This window comes from Branchiostoma belcheri, unplaced genomic scaffold, assembly GCF_001625305.1.
Source record: "Branchiostoma belcheri isolate BF01 breed outbred unplaced genomic scaffold, Haploidv18h27 scaffold46, whole genome shotgun sequence".
NCBI classification, from domain to species: domain Eukaryota; kingdom Metazoa; phylum Chordata; class Leptocardii; order Amphioxiformes; family Branchiostomatidae; genus Branchiostoma; species Branchiostoma belcheri.
This window is the reverse complement of record NW_017804087.1, coordinates 135153-152879: the sequence shown is the minus strand read 5'-3', so window position 1 is coordinate 152879 and position 17727 is coordinate 135153. Positions and strand designations below refer to the sequence as shown.

At 43.9% G+C, this 17727-nt stretch overlaps 2 protein-coding genes across 3 annotated transcripts; both read right to left on the bottom strand.

Annotated features, from left to right (window-relative positions):
- Positions 1-28: 28 nt before the first annotated feature.
- Positions 29-9289, bottom strand: LOC109479035 (echinoderm microtubule-associated protein-like 2). Of its 2 annotated transcripts, none has more exons than XM_019780873.1 (19): positions 8852-9289; positions 6413-6536; positions 6040-6189; positions 5650-5719; positions 5286-5351; positions 5051-5152; positions 4727-4825; positions 4333-4470; positions 4005-4101; positions 3709-3863; positions 3281-3424; positions 2866-2997; positions 2581-2648; positions 2231-2399; positions 1684-1885; positions 1413-1543; positions 1134-1316; positions 880-945; positions 29-575 (listed from the first exon to the last, which is right to left on the bottom strand). In XM_019780873.1, exons 1-19 carry the CDS (start codon positions 9114-9116, stop codon positions 390-392), a joined length of 2547 nt encoding a protein of 848 aa, XP_019636432.1. In that variant the 5' UTR covers positions 9117-9289; the 3' UTR covers positions 29-389. The 2 variants fall into 2 exon arrangements, with proteins under 2 accessions (XP_019636432.1, XP_019636433.1); XM_019780874.1 differs by having other exon boundaries at positions 1140-1316.
- A 1114-nt stretch (positions 9290-10403) lies between these two features.
- LOC109479044 (histidine-rich glycoprotein-like) lies at positions 10404-17464 on the bottom strand. Its single transcript, XM_019780889.1, has 9 exons — positions 17394-17464; positions 16165-16374; positions 15570-15773; positions 14765-15049; positions 14181-14384; positions 13510-13821; positions 12890-13093; positions 12357-12516; positions 10404-11908 (listed from the first exon to the last, which is right to left on the bottom strand). The coding sequence occupies exons 8-9, from the start codon at positions 12486-12488 to the stop codon at positions 11309-11311; spliced, it is 732 nt and encodes a 243-aa protein (XP_019636448.1). The 5' UTR covers positions 12489-12516; positions 12890-13093; positions 13510-13821; positions 14181-14384; positions 14765-15049; positions 15570-15773; positions 16165-16374; positions 17394-17464; the 3' UTR covers positions 10404-11308.
- Positions 17465-17727: the final 263 nt, after the last annotated feature.

Sequence of the window (17727 nt, the reverse complement as noted above, 5' to 3'; positions counted from 1 at the left end):
CTGTTCATTTGGTGACAAATGCCTACCTTAGCAGGCTGATAGCTGAAGTCTCACATTCATTTACATTCTTGCCCTATTTGATATACTGAAAAATCCCAAATGTACAGGTAAGAAGCCTTGAGATCTATAGAAGATTCATATACCAGTTTAAAGTGCTACCACATTATATATCCCATAGGATGTTCGTTTGAAAGGTAAACATAGCATTTTACATTTTGACGACGATTCAGGAAATTTTCCTCTCGTTTGAAATTACAGTAAAATAGCACCATTTAATTAAGTCCCTGAGTTCTCTTTGCAATCAAATACCCCGGTAGCAGTTTCTGACATTCATGTCTCACAATGTCTTGTCGTCTTTTGTTTTCTTGGATTGTCTCTGAAATTCTCTGTTAGTTCATGGCAAAAATGTAATCTATCAATGCTTGGTCATTGGCCAGGAGTTTAGGTGTGACTTCTGGCTCACGAGCACTTGCATGGCTTTCATTTGTGCTGTTGTTCCTTTGCCTTGTCCTGGCAGAGTTTTTCTCATTGTCAGGGCTGTGAAGAAGGGTTTCCCGGACGGAAGATGCTTCTTCCTGTATAAGAGGATGGAAAGGTGGTTTTGTGGTTAAGGTTGTTGAAATGAAAATGAAAATGAAGGTTCTGGGTTCGAATCCCTGGCAGGACCCAGGTTTGTGCCCGTGGAAAAGGCATTTAACACCTATTTTCTTACTTGACTTGGTTAAAAATGAGTACCTAGCTTTGGTTGGTGACATCCTTTTGGATGGGACATAAAGCCAGAGGTTCCATGTTAACGTTTGAGGAGAGCCCCATCTCCAGCACGTTAAAGAACTATTACATCATTGTATATATTTTCAAATTAGAAAAAAAAATGCTTACCTGATTTTCACCGTTTCTGGGTGTGTCATCAAGAAGGTCATTGATGAATGTCAGCTTTGAAATGCCCTTTGAAATAAAGCAACAAAACATTGAAGAACGCTGCTTCCAGCCAACTCCACTACTGTAATTATAAAATCTTATGAAAAAAATCTTAAATTGAAGTTTCACATGTATATTCATGAACAAAGCCGTTCTCTATTAGCTCCAACGTACATGACTAAAATTTTCCTATATAATACACTGTATAAGCTCACCCCAACCTTATCTGTTGATGACTGTCCTCTGGCGGATTTATCAAGCTTTGCACCCTTGCCCACCACCCTCCACTGGAAGACTGCACAGTCAGCACCACCTGTTGATAGCAGGTAGCTGTCGTCATACAGGAACCGCACACACGTCACGTGACTGCTGTGTCCTGGGTAGATTTGTCCTGTAGACTAGATTGAGAAAGTATGTGAATGTCTTTGGACTTTTTGTCACTGAGAAGGTAGCATTTTGGTCGGTTTTCATACGAAAAAGTATCAAATGCTTACCATAGGACTGGAACACGGGTAGCGGTAGAGGTTGACTTTGCCGAAGTCGTCAGATGACGCCAGCATGGTACGGTCGTTTGAAGCTGCGCATGCGTTAATGTCAGTACCATCCGCATCTTCAGGCCACATACCTGACGATTTTTGCAGAAAGAAAGAAAATAAAATATTTGTCTCTGTCGTTATTAAATTTTAACTTTTCAATTCTACAATGGCATTTTGTGAATATGGATATGTCGTTTCCGTGTATAATATAATATTTGCTACAACGTACCAAAAACGCTGTATCCAAACACGCAGGTTTGCGTGGCCCACGTGACGTCACTCATGCTGGAGGCGTGGCTAACATGACGTAATGCGGTGACGTCCCAGTACAGCAGCTCGTAGTCCCCGGATGTACTCTGGAGGAACCGGCTGCCGACGTCCCAGTCCAGGTGTGTGACGTAACTAGAATGGCCTCGTAACGTTCCTCTTTTCTGTAAACACCGAGAGATTGCTCTTTCACGTACTTAGTGACTCAGAGTACACCATCTTACTATCTTTAATTTGGTACATACATTTTCAGTGATGTAAAAACGACAAACACCGGTACTATGTACCTGGCCATTTCTATTCACGTACTGACATCTTGGTAAGAGACTGATCCTGATTGGCCATCACAGTTAGCAGTTCAGCCAATGAGAGGGTGCGTTGCTGCACGTCCGTCAAACAGTTACATTTTCCATTCTGCATTGTTACGGTTTGATGGAGGTGGGCGGTTTATTTCGGTTTATTTTTGAACTCTGACAGAAATCAAGTTACTTATAAGATTATATAATTACCTGGTACGCCCGACCGTTGTCGCTAACGGTGTAAACATAGATGCAGTTATCGTGCGACCCGATTGCGAGGAGCTCCCCGTTGGGCGAGTACTTGAGACAGTCCAGTTGCTCACTGGCATGTTTTCGTTTGATTATGACGTCACCTGTGGTGGCGTCCAACACGAACCACCTTTAGTTTCGCAGAGAAAAGTCGTTAAAATTAGTGGGATAACAAGCAAGTACTACACGTACTACAAGTAAGTACGTGTTTTGATCAAGTATTCTTTGTCCAAATGCCCACTTTCTAGGCCCATTATATTTTGACCACATAACACACGCAAATTCATAAATGTTAGTAACTTGTTACGCACCGTCCACACGTTGAGCCCACTGCGATGAGTTGGCCGTGTGGATGAAAATCGGCTGAGTGAGCGGGATACTGTGGAGAAATAACGGCAGGCTATAAAAATACCAACGTAGTCATTTATCTGAATCTAGATATACATCGTATTCTCGCTAGATTCTTGCAAGATTTCACTTGGCCTGGGTGAGCTTACTATAGATTTTTGATGACTAAAACGTACAAGATCTACAGTACATGTAACTAGTAATTTCTTTGAAACTAAAGGACAAAGATTAACGAATAATTTTCATACTTTGAGCGTGGTTCGCCAAACAACTTGTCGAAGTGAAGCGTTCCACAAGATGACGCAATTGACGTCATCAGTGGTGACGAACACGGGTTGTGACGGGTGGGTGGCGACGATCAGTAGCTCCGAGTGGTGGCCCTGGATTGGTCGGGAAAGAATGTCAGTTAAATTTAAATCCTGTCGAATTTCTCTCTTTACGTCATGGTTTTATACTTCTTAACACCTTTTCTCTTTTTCTCTAATTTTCCATGTCTTTTCTTGCCCCATCATTCTTTCCTTGTGCCCTCAATTTCTTTACTCTACTTCCATAACTTTGCCTACACCCCAATACGGTGCCTACGACATTCCTTGTAACAAGGGGCACATGGTAGATTCCATTGACCCCTGCCCCTATTTACTGATGTACGGACATCTTTTTTACCTGAGTTGTCAGCCTGAAGTCTTCTCCGATCTTCCCCTCACACAGACAGTTGCCCGTCGTGCCTACGAAGATGTTACTGTCAGCCGTGCCGCTTCCACTCTCAAGTACGCAGATAGATCTGACTTTACCTGTCTTCTTCGGGAGCTGCAAGAAAAGGCATCCGGAATTATAAAAGTAAGCACTCCCTATTTTGTTTATTCCTTGAGACAGATCAATGGAATCAATTGTTCGTGCAAGGTAGATATATGCTGCTCATGTCTACATGTTTTACTCGTTGTGAGGCGTTAGGTGAAATTCCACACAATACCGCCAGGAGGCGTCATTGCCCACAGTGTCATATGATCCAAGTTTATAGTTTGTTGTTTGAACTTTGAGTTCGATCATTGTTAACACTTCGGTGGATTGGTAAAATATTTTCGAATATTTACCTTGCTGATTTTCAGAGGCTTCTGGAGGTCAAGGTCCCACAGGACGATTTTCTTGTCACCTCCCCCTGACATTAGTGTCCCGTCCCTCCGCACATACAGTGCTGTCACCCCCTCTTTGTGCGCACCAATAATGGTACGCCCCGCCTGGTTAGAATCTTTCATAAAAGAAAAAAATACAACTGATACTCCGCCACGGAAGTCACTTTCAATGAGTAGATTTAAGATACATGAAATATGACTTCTATACAAATGATATCTATGTGAACGAAATAGTACATATAGTTATAACTCTTTACCTTTCTTGAATATCAATATGTTGCCTTTTGAGTCTCCCGTGATGACGTCACCATTTTCTAGGAAGGCGATATATTCGACGTACTTGGGCTTCAATTTCTAAAAATAAGAAAAATGTGTCACACAGATATTGTTGCTTTTAACTGCATATTCACTGCGCATAGTTTATTCTTTACGCACCTTAAAGCATGCGGAAAGGTTCCGTTCTTTCACTCGTCTATTCACGCATATTTAAGGTGGGTTTGAACTAGGATTTCTCGAAGAAATCAACATAGAGACGAAGTTAAAAGTCACTTGGATAGTGTGATAAAATTAGAGATATCGTATTACCCCAAATATGCCGTTTTTTCTTGATAAAAGGCCGTTTTTCTTCAAAGTCCAGAACGTTACGTGACCCTTTCCGGCTGTGACCAGTTGAGTGTTGTCCTTTGGGTTAAAGGCGGTTAAAAAGAGCGGGTCTGTTGTTGCCTGTGGTGAAGGAAACACGTAGGAACAATAAAAAATCTTGAATTGTAATGAAAGTAAAAAACTCCTAAACTAAAAGCTATTCAGAAAAATAGGAACATTCAAGTCTACGTGAATTGTTTTAATCCCCAAACAGATGGTTGGTGGCTGTAAGGCAGTATCAAATTGGCGAGATAGAATCATTGGCAGAGCAGTGCAAAATACGCCGCCGAAGTAAAAGATACCCGTGCAGAAAAGTATTCGTAAGCCCGTTAAAAACCTTGGCTTCTGCGATCGTGTGTTTTTTCTTCCAGTCCCAGAGCCGAAGCATGGTGCCGCTACCATTCTCATTTGCGATCGCCAGTTGTGCACCGCCATCCTTCGCAAAACGAGAAACAAATAACTACCTTTGTATATCTACCATGGATGTAGTATGTCAGTATTTTTATGATATTGCGACGAACGAATTCGTACTAGATCGTCAAACTTTCCGTGAAATTTTTGCGGTAGGTCGTGGTCAATTTTACAGACGATTCAATGACATAAAAGTGTTTGGGCGGAACCAAAACATGTTGCGTATGTGTATCATAGAAAAAGTACTCACTGCAATGGAAAACGAAACCGCACGGGGGCCGAACGCCAACTGTCCTGCGCCGATGACTGTTATTGTGTGCAACGTTCTGGAGTCCCAGATACACACACGAGACTATTGGGGGAGAGATTAAAGGTTCAACCAACGATAGCACGGCAATTCCGTCAAATATTTGCATATTATCTAGCTGTTTTTCATGCATTGAGACACTGAAGGTGGTATTTTCCATAAAAACCTGAAGCCTTACCTTGTACCAGTTGTCTCTGTCATACTGGGTATTGAAGTAGGGGTCCAACTTTGCATAGTGCGGCAGCTATAGGGTAAAAATACAAAGCAAAGGTAGCGTATGACAAACGTAAACGTAAACAACGTAAAAACAATCCCCTACAATCGAATACTGACGACCCCAAATGGTCACAATCACCATGGATTTGGTTATCCCTGTCCTTGGTACTGAACACAAAAACATGCACACTACAAGTGTGATGCTCGGACTCCCTTCTACGGTTCTTTTACTATGTGCTTAGTTAGGAATCGGGATTTTCTTCGAAGTTATGGTAGGGAATAACTGTAATAAGTGTTCTGTATCATATTAGTGCAATAATTCTCACCTCCATGTCCCTCCGGTGTCCTCCCACTTGCCCACTGACGACAGTCACTCCATCCGGGTGAATATCAAGGCTGTGGGAGCCGGACGCAATTGATGATAAAAAAGGCTTTAATTAGAATCAGGCGTAAAATATATAACCCAATGATGACTTCGTATATCCGAATCGTATGTTACCAGTACACTTACCCTTGACAAATACATATCTATGGTATAGATGATGTAGCAATGAAACAATCGACAGTCTAAGTTTCCATTTTGTTTTCTCTGAAGTCATTTGTTGAAACAGTACTTATTTCTATTATTCGCAATCTTCTCTTTAAAGTATTTTTGTTGGTGGTTGCTAACTTTTGAAGAACGGTTGTTTGATTTTCACTCTTTTGGATGCACTCACCACGTGATGTCGTCCGTATGGCCCATGTAGTGCCTCTGTGTCTTCTCTGTGGGACTGTACAGCACCGCTACAGCGGCTATGAAGTACACAACCTCGCCAGACGCAATTTGGCGTAGGTTGGCCCTACAACTCCTGCCGTTGTAACCATAGCTGAGCCGCGATTAAAGAAAGTCACAAATCACTAAAAAAAACTTCGTTCGACGAAATTATTGAACGGCGTATTAGTATTCAGTCAGTTATCTTAATAAAATAAACAAGCAGACAATATTCTGCACATAAATAATACAAGCTTTATGTTTTGAAAGTGACATTATAAACACCGTCATAGCGAAGCCAACAACCAATAAGAGACGTTGTTGTAACGAAAGGATACACCCAGTCAAGTTCAAGTCTTCTCTTGGGCGTTGATTGGTTCTCTTTGATCTCGCCGCCATCCATAGGAGCGATCATCGTGATTGGTCGACCTCTGATGTACATGCGCACTACCCTACTGGACACTGAACAGGCACAAACAATGCTTCAAGTCTTGATGTTCTCAAAGTTATAACATGTAGTATAGAAATGTTTACCTATTGTTTCTTTTTATATAATGTCCCAGTAGTCTAGGTAGTTGCTGGAAGAAAATTAGCAACAATTGTTCAGTTACAATAAAAGAAACATTTTCAGGGTAGCCATTGCAAAAGCACGTTTCTTACCAATATTTGCCACACATGTTTACTAAGATTTATTGGCAAATAAGTGGTGTATAGTGTCCAGTTAAAAGGTTTTTAGGACAAGGCCGCCCGATCCACAGAAAGTAACAAAAGAACAACCTAAAAAGAACTTCTATAACATCCACTGCTTGGGAATGATAACAAAAGGTGTGCGATCTTGTTACATGTATTCATCATTTGTGTGTGAGGGTATCACAGGAGCCTGAGCTAGGGATAGAGACCTTACACACATTTCTAACGTTACTACCATGGTAACACCGCCCTCAATATTTCGTGTAGATTGAAGAACGAACTGTTCTACAAGAAAATTTTTCCAACAGTTTAAGTCTTTGATCAAGGTACAGAATTAGTATGGAAATGACCTACTATTGATATCAGCTTGTAGGAGAGGGGTGAAAATGTCGCTTACACGGGTTCAACACGGCTAGCTCGGTAGTGTCAACAGTGGACCTGGTTTTTCTGGTTTTGTTGTTCTATGATGTAGTATCTATCATACAACTGAGCGATCACATGTGATCGAACTTAGAGGAAGCCAAAGCGACTTCAGGGCAGTAGAAATTCGTCATTCTTCTTTTAATGTAGTAAGTTGAATCAACCCTACCCCATAGCAAAAATGAGGCAAATATGCTCTGTCGCTGACGGAAAACGGTTGCTCGTTGAAGTTGTCGAAACTAATTTTTTGAGCGAAAAATTCGCGTCAAATTTGCGTGTTTCTGTTCCAACTATTTTGTTACAGGTCAGTTAGAAAGAACAATCGTGTCAGGAAACTAGGTTAGTGGGTATCTACGTGTCGAATGTCTGAATGACACAGAAAACATCGTTTTGACTGATTGCCAATCATGGATAACAACACGTCACGGAAGTCTATCTAATTAGATTACTGCTTTGTTATTTGGTCCATTTGAAGAACTAAGTCGACCTTACCTGAATAGCGCTGGCAGATTAAGGTACTAGATTATTTATAAACTGTTTATGTACATATTGCATAAACAGATGAAGACATTTGGACAAAGTATTTTCATGGCATCGTATCAGTATGCTGTGGGATAGGCCATTAAAAATGACTAGCAAAGTGACTTTGAAACCAGTTTTACTGCCCTGAAATCGTTTGGGGCCCCTTTAATAAGTTGTTGCAATGACATTTTGGAGACATGGATACATTCAACGCAGTTATTTTTCTATCGTTGGATTTTAAGGGCATATGACAGAAAATATGGTGAAAACAACACTACTTTAACCATTCCCGTCACAATAGAGCTGAAATTTCCCACAACTTTCTTAAGACTGTTCCTAGCTGTTGTACCTCCGTCGTATGTACGATGAATGTTACCTGGCCAAAAGCCCTGTCACATATACCTTTATGTCAAACAAAGGTTTGTTTTTCCCGCGGGAGAACACTATGATCCAGCATGATTGATTACTATAGATGTTCTCGTGTTACATACAGGTGAAACTAGGTCACCCGACCTTAGCGGGACTCAGACTTGATAGCAAACATAACCTAACGGTGGGACAGACCTCATGAGGTTACGTTACCAGCAGAACTGCGTGGTTCAACGGTAACAACGTTTATGAGTCTGACACGAATTTGGGCATTTCACTGCTCTCTGATAATCAAGTTATCACATCTGAAAAACACAAATTTTGCTCGTAGTTACTTTGCGACGAATGGCCTAGCGGTTAGACTAGCGGACATACACAGGACCTAGCGGTTACGAGTTCGATTCCTGACAAGACGTTGTGTCCCTGGGAAAGGCACGATTATCCTCTCTCCACCCGGGTGTAAAATGCGTACCTGATCACTATGACTTCGGTTGGGGAGGTAAACGGAAGGACAAAGATTGGCTCGGCCTTCCAATACCGTGCCCTAGATAGTGTGGACTAACCCACTGTCCCTACAGCCGCAAAAATACTATGGGACTACCTTCACCTACTTAATATAATATTTGCGAATTACCTGATGGCATAGTAAAAGGTGGTCACAAGAAACTCTAAAATCGTCATTTTGAACTGGGATATCTATATCTTGTTTGTCTTCTCCTATTCAGAGCTAGCTCGGGGATTGTTTGTTGTCTGTAAGAGAAAAAAATTGTACTTACTCCCGGGGCCTTTCCACGGTCTCTCCGGGCTGCAACTCCGCGATCTGTCGGCGTTTGGAGGAGCGGACCGGGCTCTGTCCTTTGACGGGGACCTGTGCGACTTGCTCCCGAGACGCCGGGCGGGGGACGTCCGCGTCCTTTGCCGACTCCGTTCTCTCTCACCTTTCCATTGGATGTCTCCACACCCCACATTCGCGATCCTGGCAGGCCGACAGTACTGTACACCCGCACAGTTACTTAGCATTACCGGTATCTTACCGTCCATGATTCGGTCTCTCTCGACGTAAATACATTCAGTTTAACAGCCTGGTAACCATTTCTCACGGGCCGGCTCAGAGTTCGAGGTTTACGTATTCCAGTCCTACTAGTCAAGCTCGGGCCTCTTTCTGATAGCCTGTCTTTCCAGCTAGCCTCTCTGATGAACTGAACTTACTGTTACCGCCGTAGACGCGAGCGAAAAAATCCCCGTCGTACACTGACTAGTCAACCTTGGCGGACTGGCAACACTCCCAGGGCCGTAGAAATGTCAAGGAGCTGACGATAGTATGGTATAAGCATCAGGCTCCACGGAAACAGTCCCTCCTGATCATGAGCTTGAGTGGTCCTTGCATCACTAACTATGAATCTCTCCGTTAACTTTCAACGTACATTGTACCGGAACATGACTCAGAGTTCTGGGAATACGGACAATTTGCCTTTCATGCTTAACGCTTTTGTTGATTCAGTTGGTGATGTTTAGAAAATATCAAGTGGCGGTTTTCTGGGGAAAAATAACTCTCAAAGCGTTAATCGTCCGTAAGATGGACCCACCGAACGGTACGCATTGTACTCAACAGCAACATTGCCATGGCAACGACGCCGTGTCCTGTTGTTTTGGGCCGCGTTGCGGTTTCAGGTATCGGGAAGTAACATTACCAAAGCGAAACGCTACCCCACTGACCTGCTTTCTAGACGTACGGAAACAAGAGCGCAAATACACGCTATTTGTGTGAATTGTATTAATGTAAAATATGCGTGTATTTGTGTGTTTAGATGCGCTCCTTTAGAGACGCGCACGCTACTAACGGCTTTGTCATTTGTAAACAAAAATCCCCATTGCTTTCTTCCGTGACAGTATTACTCTGGCTGGCCATAAGCATACCTTGTATATAGTTGGTCAGGGGACAGAACAATAGAGCGTGACTAATGTGATCAAGTGTCAGTACTTCCTATTTTTAAGCTAATAGCTCGCTCGCTGCAAAATCTGATTTAGGGAAGAATTGATCGTTGATTGCAAACATAAACAGTTTGAAGCTATGTTCTCTACCAAGGTCCTTGTCCATTAGCGGTTTTTGTACCAAAACTACCCGGGTGAATCGCGTTCTACATTCTTGACTACTAGCGAAACATTCGAAGCTGAAGTCTATGATTATATAAACGTGTTTTTGTGATTCAATATTGGCAAAATTATTATATTCATAACAAATCCAGACAAAAAGCCTAAAAGCCAAGAAATGTATATCTATCGTTGCCAAGAACACTCTCATCAAAAACAAGTCAACAACAACAAGATTTCATTGAACCGGAAGATTTCTTCCACTCGCCAGTCAATGACGTCACACACCGCAGGTGTTGGTAGTTTCCCATGATGCCATCGGATCCCCAAGGCGGGAAGTCCCGTTTTGTTGGGGATCGTCATAAATATGGTTCTACGGTTCACCCGGGTGTGGACTGGGACTGGTGGGTGGAAGGAACCTCATAAACATCATTCTCATTGATAAACCAAAAAAAGTTACATTCATACATTGAAATTTGTGTGTGTGTCACTGAAGAAAATCACAATTTTTCAGCTTTACTGTTACTATATTACCAACTCTAGACTATAAAAAAAAGGTACACACTGAAATATGAAATTTATTACTGTAAACCCAATTCTTGGGTGGCTATTTTTTTTCATCTATGAGAAAACTGTGATGCTATTTTAGCTATGAACATTGACAGAACATGAATTTTAACGCTATCCGACAAATAGTGGTACAAACAGAATATCTTTTGGTGTCGACCATTTGTATCATCAGAAAGTAGAAAGAGCAATGTACCAGTCTCTTTCCTTTCCATTCTCGATATACACACCGCTTAATAAGTGACCTTAATCTTGTAGAGACTCCAACATCAGACAACCCGAAGGTTTTAGTCTGACGTTTTCATGAGCAAGATCTGACAGCCGACACACCAAGAGGGTGTACTCCGCATGCGCGTGAACGGTTGCCCGCGGAAGCGCATGCGTGTTAACAATTGTCTGCTGTAATGACTTGAAGAAAAGATAGAGACTGGTACAAGTCTTAGACAAAGGCATTGAGAACTACGAATATGCAAATAGACGTGCAGCAGCGCCGCCTAGTTGCATTAACGCGAACATCAGCTGTCGGGGATGCCAAGCTTCCGCAGCTTCTTGCAGGTCCCCTGGGAGTGGAACCGTCAGTCGTCCGCGGGGAAGGAGTCGTCGTGGCGGGAGTGCTTCTTCCTCAGACGGTCGAACAGGGACTTGGTCCTCCCGTGGCCACGGCCGTGATGGTGACCGCGGTGGCCTGGATGGCGGTGGTCATCTGGGTGATCGTGGCCCTCGTGATCTTCAGCGTGATCAGCGTGGCTGTCATGACCTTCAGCGTGACTGTCATGACCTTCATGATCAGCGTGACTGTCATGACCTTCAGCGTGACTTTCATGACCTTCATGATCAGCGTGACTGTCATGACCTTCAGCGTGGCTGTCATGACCTTCATGATCAGCGTGACTGTCATGACCTTCAGCGTGACTGTCATGACCTTCATGATCGTCAGCGTGACTTTCATGACCTTCAGCGTGACTTTCATGACCTTCATGACTTTCAGCGTGATCATGGTGACCATGATGTTCATGGTGATGATGGTGGTGATGATGATGATGATGATGATGTGTACGGTTCCCCTCTGTGTGGTTGTGTTCTGTAAACATGTATTGTGTCACGTTGTTTACAGACGTCCCGTTCTGCAAGGAGGAGTTGGAGATGGTGACGTTCTCACTGATGAACTCCTCATCCTGAAGAAAGTAGAAAATCAGATCATTATTGACATGCATCTTTGAACTACGTTACTTATTACACCTGAAAGTGAAGGGTGTAGATTACACCACAGGTAGATGACGGGGTAATTGGAGTTACATGGGTGTGCCTTGAGTCACCATTGACATGCGATGACGTTTGAACTTTCGGTGGGAAAAAACTTTCTGTAACTGTCAAGTACAACAGGCTCCGTCTCTGAGGTGTTGCCAAAAATTGGAAAAAGACCCTTCACTGGTAATATATTTGGGAACAGCGTTACACTTAGGCACATCGGCGGGGTGGCGTCAGGCACATGAGTCGACTTACCATGTGTATCATGTTACATATTGGCTTTGTAAATTTACTGCCTTCTGGGAGCTGTTTGGCGTCATTGCCCCATACTAGTACTAGTGTACAGTAGGTCAAAATTACTGGAAGTGCGCTCACCGGAAAGCCCGACCCGAGGTCCTCCTCTCCCACGGGCAGGCCGGGAGTGGCGCAGGGCCCGCAGGGACTCTGGTAGTACACGGACCTGATGATGTTCTCCACGTCAGGGTTGTCCATGTTCGCCTGTGGCATCCTGACGTGTCGAGCTAACCGCCCACACCTGTTAGCACGCCATGATAGGAACAGAGAAGAAAATCCTCAATGAAACATAAATTAGGTATGCAGATATCGAATTCAAAAGTGGCGCTGAATTTTTCACTGCGCAAGTCGTTTGGTTTAGATTCAGGATTTACACTCAATGTTCTAATATGATGAATCTAAAGTGAACCCATCTATGCAAATTGGCTTGGATTGTTTAAGGTAAAATTTGCATAAATGATACGAGTTCACATACTCCCGAGACATTTTTTGACTTCCAGTTTGATCTCATTTCCTGACGTCTAATTCGACCTTCCTGTCGTCTGCGGTTACATCATCCCCCCTCACTTCACGTGACTGTACTGCGTCCAAACAGTGAACAGTGTTGTCCTCACCTGTCGTAAATGATGAAGTCATCCTTACGAGCATCTAACAGCTTCCAGATCTCGTCCTCGGCCGTGTCTTGGTACACGGGGAAGCTGACTCTCCTCTCTATCTCCCCGATCTCCTCCGGGGCGCTGTAGAGGTGGCTGTTGACCGCTCCGAAGGAGATGTCGGTCAGGCCCTCCTCTACGAGTGTCGATCGCAGGCGTTCGGATCTGGAGTACAAGGATTTTCTCTGTTTTAGGAAGGCATCTAATGAACGCCTAAAGCCCTGGTCAGGTACATCGTGCGATGTTTTTTCCGATGATATCGCAGTACGTTGTATGTTTGAGAATGAATAAATAGTAATTTGATTTTGACAAACCTCCAATTGGAGCTTGCAGCCAATCACACCATTTTTCATTCCACTTCACCCAATGATATCGCCGTACGTCTTACGTTTAAGAAGAAATGAGTGCAATAGATTAATTTTGATCTCCAATTGGACCTTGGTGCCAATTACCTTACGGTTACACCACCTTCTTCTTTGCTGTATTCAAATAACTTCGGACACACAAGTAAACAAGCAAGCATACAAACACAAACACACCAAAAACAAAAAAATTGTACAGAAGGAAAGTGCCATACGTACTTCTCCGCCTGCGACCGACAGAAACGTCAGGAAGCGAAGAGGAACTGCAGGACGGCGACGCTCCCCTGGCTGTCCTCCATGTGGTTCACCCCGTCCAGCTGCCAGGCCGGCGGCTGGGCGCAGTACGGGGACTCGGTGGTGGGAGCCAGGGTGGTGCTGACCGGTGTCGTGGTCTCCCGCGGGGCTGGCGGCGGGGTGGCGGCACAGGGTCCGCAGGGGCTCTGGTAGTACACGGACCTGATGATGTTCTCCACGTCAGGGTTGTCCATGTTCGCCTGTGGCATCCTGACGTGTCGAGCTAACCGCCCACACCTGTTAGCACGCCATGATAGAAACGGAGAAGAAAATCTTCAATAAAACATAAATTAGGTATGCAGATATCGAATTCAAAAGTGGCGCTGAATTTTTCACTGCGCAAGTCGTTTGGCTTAGATTCAGGATTTACACTCAATGTTCTAATGTGATGAATCTAAAGTGAACCCATCTATGCAAATTGGCTTGGATTGTTTAAGGTAAAATTTGCATCAATGATACGAGTTCACATACTCCCGAGACATTTTTTACCTCCAATTTGATCTCATTTTTCCTGACGTCTAATTCGACCTTCCCGTCGTCTGCGGTTACATCATTTCCCCCTAACTTCATGTGACTGTACTGCGTGTTGTTCTCACCTGTCGTAAATGATGAAGTCATCCTTACGAGCATCTAACAGCTTCCAGATCTCGTCCTCGGCCGTGTCTTGGTACACGGGGAAGCTGACTCTCCTCTCTATCTCCCCGATCTCCTCCGGGGCGCTGTAGAGGTGGCTGTTGACCGCTCCGAAGGAGATGTCGGTCAGGCCCTCCTCTACGAGTGTCGATCGCAGGCGTTCGGATCTGGAGCACAAGGATTATTTTTAGTAAGGTATAAAATCCCTGGCCACATACATCTTACGATGCACGTAAGATGTTTGTTTTTTCCGCAACAATATCGCCGTACGTCGTACGTTTGATGAGAAATAAGTGGAATAGTTTGATTTTGACCTGCAACTGGACCTTGGAGTCAATCTACCATTTTCCACTCCTGCTAATGGTATCGCCGTACCTCGTACGTTAAAAGAACAAAAAAGTGCAATAGTTAAACTTTGGCCTCCAATTGGACCTTGCTGTCATTCTATGGGTACAACGTTTTCTCTTTATTAAAATAAATACGGGCACACAAGCAAACAAACAATCACACCGAAAACAAAACACTGTAGAGAAGGAAAGATACGTACTTCTCCGCCTGCGACCGACAGAAACGTCAGGAAGCGAAGACGAACTGCAGGACGGCGACGCTCCCCTGGCTGTCCTCCATGTGGTTCACCCCGTCCAGCTGCCAGGCCGGCGGCTGGGCGCAGTACGGGGACTCGGTGGTGGGAGCCGGGGTGGTGCTGACCGGTGTCGTGGTGGCACAGGGCCCGCACGGGCTCTCCTCGTACACCGCCCGGATGGCGTCTTCCACGTCTGTGTTGTCCATGTTCGCCTGCGGCATCTTGATGTGTCTAGCTAGCCGCCCACACCTGTGAACACGGACGTTCATGTCTTAGGTATAGAGACAAACATCTTTCATAATACACCAATATCCATACACAAGGGGATGCAGCCACTCTAGTGATGCGAACACTTTGTATTTTTCTGATTTGTTGTTTCCTGTCGTTTTGCTATGTCGTTTTGCTCCTTTGGCGTCCGCCATGTTGGTGGGTTAAAGACGAGCGCAAATCACAGTGTGAGGATTGACTTCCCTCCACCTCAACAAGCCAGCTTTTCGCCTCTAGGATTTTAGAGAGAGCTAGCCTCTTTCTCAGGACCACTGGTTTTATGCTCGTATTTATGCTCCGAGTGCCCGGTCGCCATCGTGGGTCTATCCACCGCATCACCAAAATGGCGGCGAAGGCTAACATGCGCGATAGTTTTTGATCAGCCAATAGAGAGGTTGGTGTTCTCTAATGGGGTGAGGTCACATGGTCCTATCCATTCAAATTATCGTCTTAGCTAATTTGCATAGAAGGGACAACTCCATGTGTTCAGCATTGCTCTCACCTGTCGTACACGATGAAATCATCCTTGGACCCGTCCAACAGCCCCCAGACGTCCGTCAGGGCGTTGTCCTGGTACACGGTGAAGCTGACCCGGCTCCTGATCTCCTCGATGTACCGCCTGGACATGTAGCCGTCCCCGTTCACCACCCCGTAGGAGATGTCGGTCAGGCCTTCGTCCAGGAGAGTCGATCGCAGGCGTTCGAATCTGAGGCACAAAGTTTATTTTTTTTCTCTATCCCAACATCTATTACAGCACATGGCGACGCTACACTCAAGTTTTTTTTTCAACAGTTATTTTGCTACTTCCATTAACGAACGAACGAACGAACGAAGAAATGAATGAATGTATAAATAAATTAAGTGTTCAGTTGCACTTTACATAGTTTAAAATGCGCTAATACTGTGTTCCCTGTCCTTGGTGCTGACTGCGTTTCCCTGCCCCTGGTACTGACTGTGATGCCTTCGATCTACGTATTACCTCCGTGAAACTGGAGACAACTAGACAGATCTTCAATTTCTTGTAAGATGGTAGATGTAGAAAAATAGAATAGATATAGAATAGATATATACAGATAGATTATGAAAAAGTTCCTTACTTCTCGGCCTGCGATCGACAGAAGGGTCAGTAGGCGAACACCAGCTGTAGCACGGTGACCTTTCCCCGACTTTCCTCCATGTGGTTGATCCCGTCCAGCTGCCAGGACGGCGGCTGTGAGCACTGCTCGTTCGGTGCGGCCAGGGCGCCCAGGCCGGACACCACCAGGCACAGGGCCGCCGCTAGGAGGAGTCCTCCGCGGTCAGCCATGCTGGAAAACACCGTAGAAGACTTTAAATTTCTATGCATGTTGCTGTCTGTATTGAGTTGACAGATGGTCTTTCAGAGACGTTGGTAAATTTGACAAAGACTGAGACTTGATCCCCATTGTATGCACAACACATCAAGGCAGTTAACAATTTGTTCGCTGCATTGGTATATGTTGCTTGGCTTGTCGTATATACTAGTATTTGTGAAATGATGCACGTTTTTTTTAATACTGTAGTAGTTTTTATAGGTAACGTATACTATTACAAATGACCTCCCCATCTTAAAGTTTTTTCTCAATAAAACTTGCGATACGTTTTGAAGACGTGCGCTTGGCAATGCAAAATACATATTGACAAACTGTACTTCTACAAACAGTCTTTGTAATAACAGGCGCCACAAGGAGTTCACAGATCACACCTATATAAACAGCTTATTTACCTAATCTGTCTACCTGTGCGGTTTTAGACCTTTGGCCCTTTGTTTTGTCTGCTTTTTGATGACGCAACCTTTACTATAGGTTGTTGCTATCGTCAATGGATACTTGAGGGTACAGGCACCAAAATCAATTCAAAGCGAGAAAAAAACGAAATGATATCACTATAAGACACAACAAACCATAAGAATATTTAAAGCACTTTTTTGATACTGGGGCTAATGGTTGGTCGAGAAACATGTTGCAAAATGGTCCATGACAAAAACACCGTGCTTTTTCACCGGTCACATTCGGCGTACTCAGGCCGTTTTTCGATTTTGATGCCGTACGATTTTCAAGCGGACTAGGACAGAGCCAACCGTGTACAATACGTCTACTAATCGTGTACATTTTACACCCCTGCATTTTATCACAATGTTTAGCCAACGCTTTTTCGTGCATAAGATTCTTGCAAAAATGATTTAAAACGTGCGGAAAGACGGCCCAACGTAACACCTCTGTTTTACTCCTTAGAAACCAATGAAGAAATGCTATCCTCTGTTACTGCCTTTTTATAACCGAGGGCTAATAAATATACCATGGCTTACCTGTCGAAAGCCCGAGCTGTTTGTGAGCGGGCAATGGTTGGTCTCTGTACTTTGAGCATCGGCCGATGGACGCAACCATTGTGACGTGGGGACAAAATTATGACTATTATGCTAATAAATGTACCACTTTATACGCCTAAGTACGCTTTGTTGAAATCAACGTAAACACAAAATAATTACATAACCGAACTGGATGTTGTATTTCTAGAAAGTGTGCATTTTACGCAAAACCATAGAATATTAATGCTAGATAAAAATTTGAGCCCCCACTTTTAAGATAGTTCGATCCATGTGTACCAAACGCTTGACTGACAAGTCATTGTTCATATGATTG

What these genes read in the sequence shown, in the direction of transcription:
- LOC109479044 (XM_019780889.1), bottom strand. Translation starts at nt 12,488, where the DNA reads ATGCCACAGGCGAACATGGACAACCCTGACGTGGAGAACATCATCAGG. An exon ending in ACCTCGGGTCGGGCTTTCCG is followed by an intron (nt 11,909 to 12,356) that starts GTGAGCGCACTT and finishes TACTTTCTTCAG; the next exon opens with GATGAGGAGTTCATCAGTGA.
- LOC109479035 (XM_019780873.1), bottom strand. Translation starts at nt 9,116, where the DNA reads ATGGACGGTAAGATACCGGTAATGCTAAGTAACTGTGCGGGTGTACAG. An exon ending in ACCGTGGAAAGGCCCCGGGA is followed by an intron (nt 6,537 to 8,851) that starts GTAAGTACAATT and finishes GTGCCTGTTCAG; the next exon opens with TGTCCAGTAGGGTAGTGCGC. An exon ending in CATATTGATATTCAAGAAAG is followed by an intron (nt 3,864 to 4,004) that starts GTAAAGAGTTAT and finishes CTTTTATGAAAG; the next exon opens with ATTCTAACCAGGCGGGGCGT.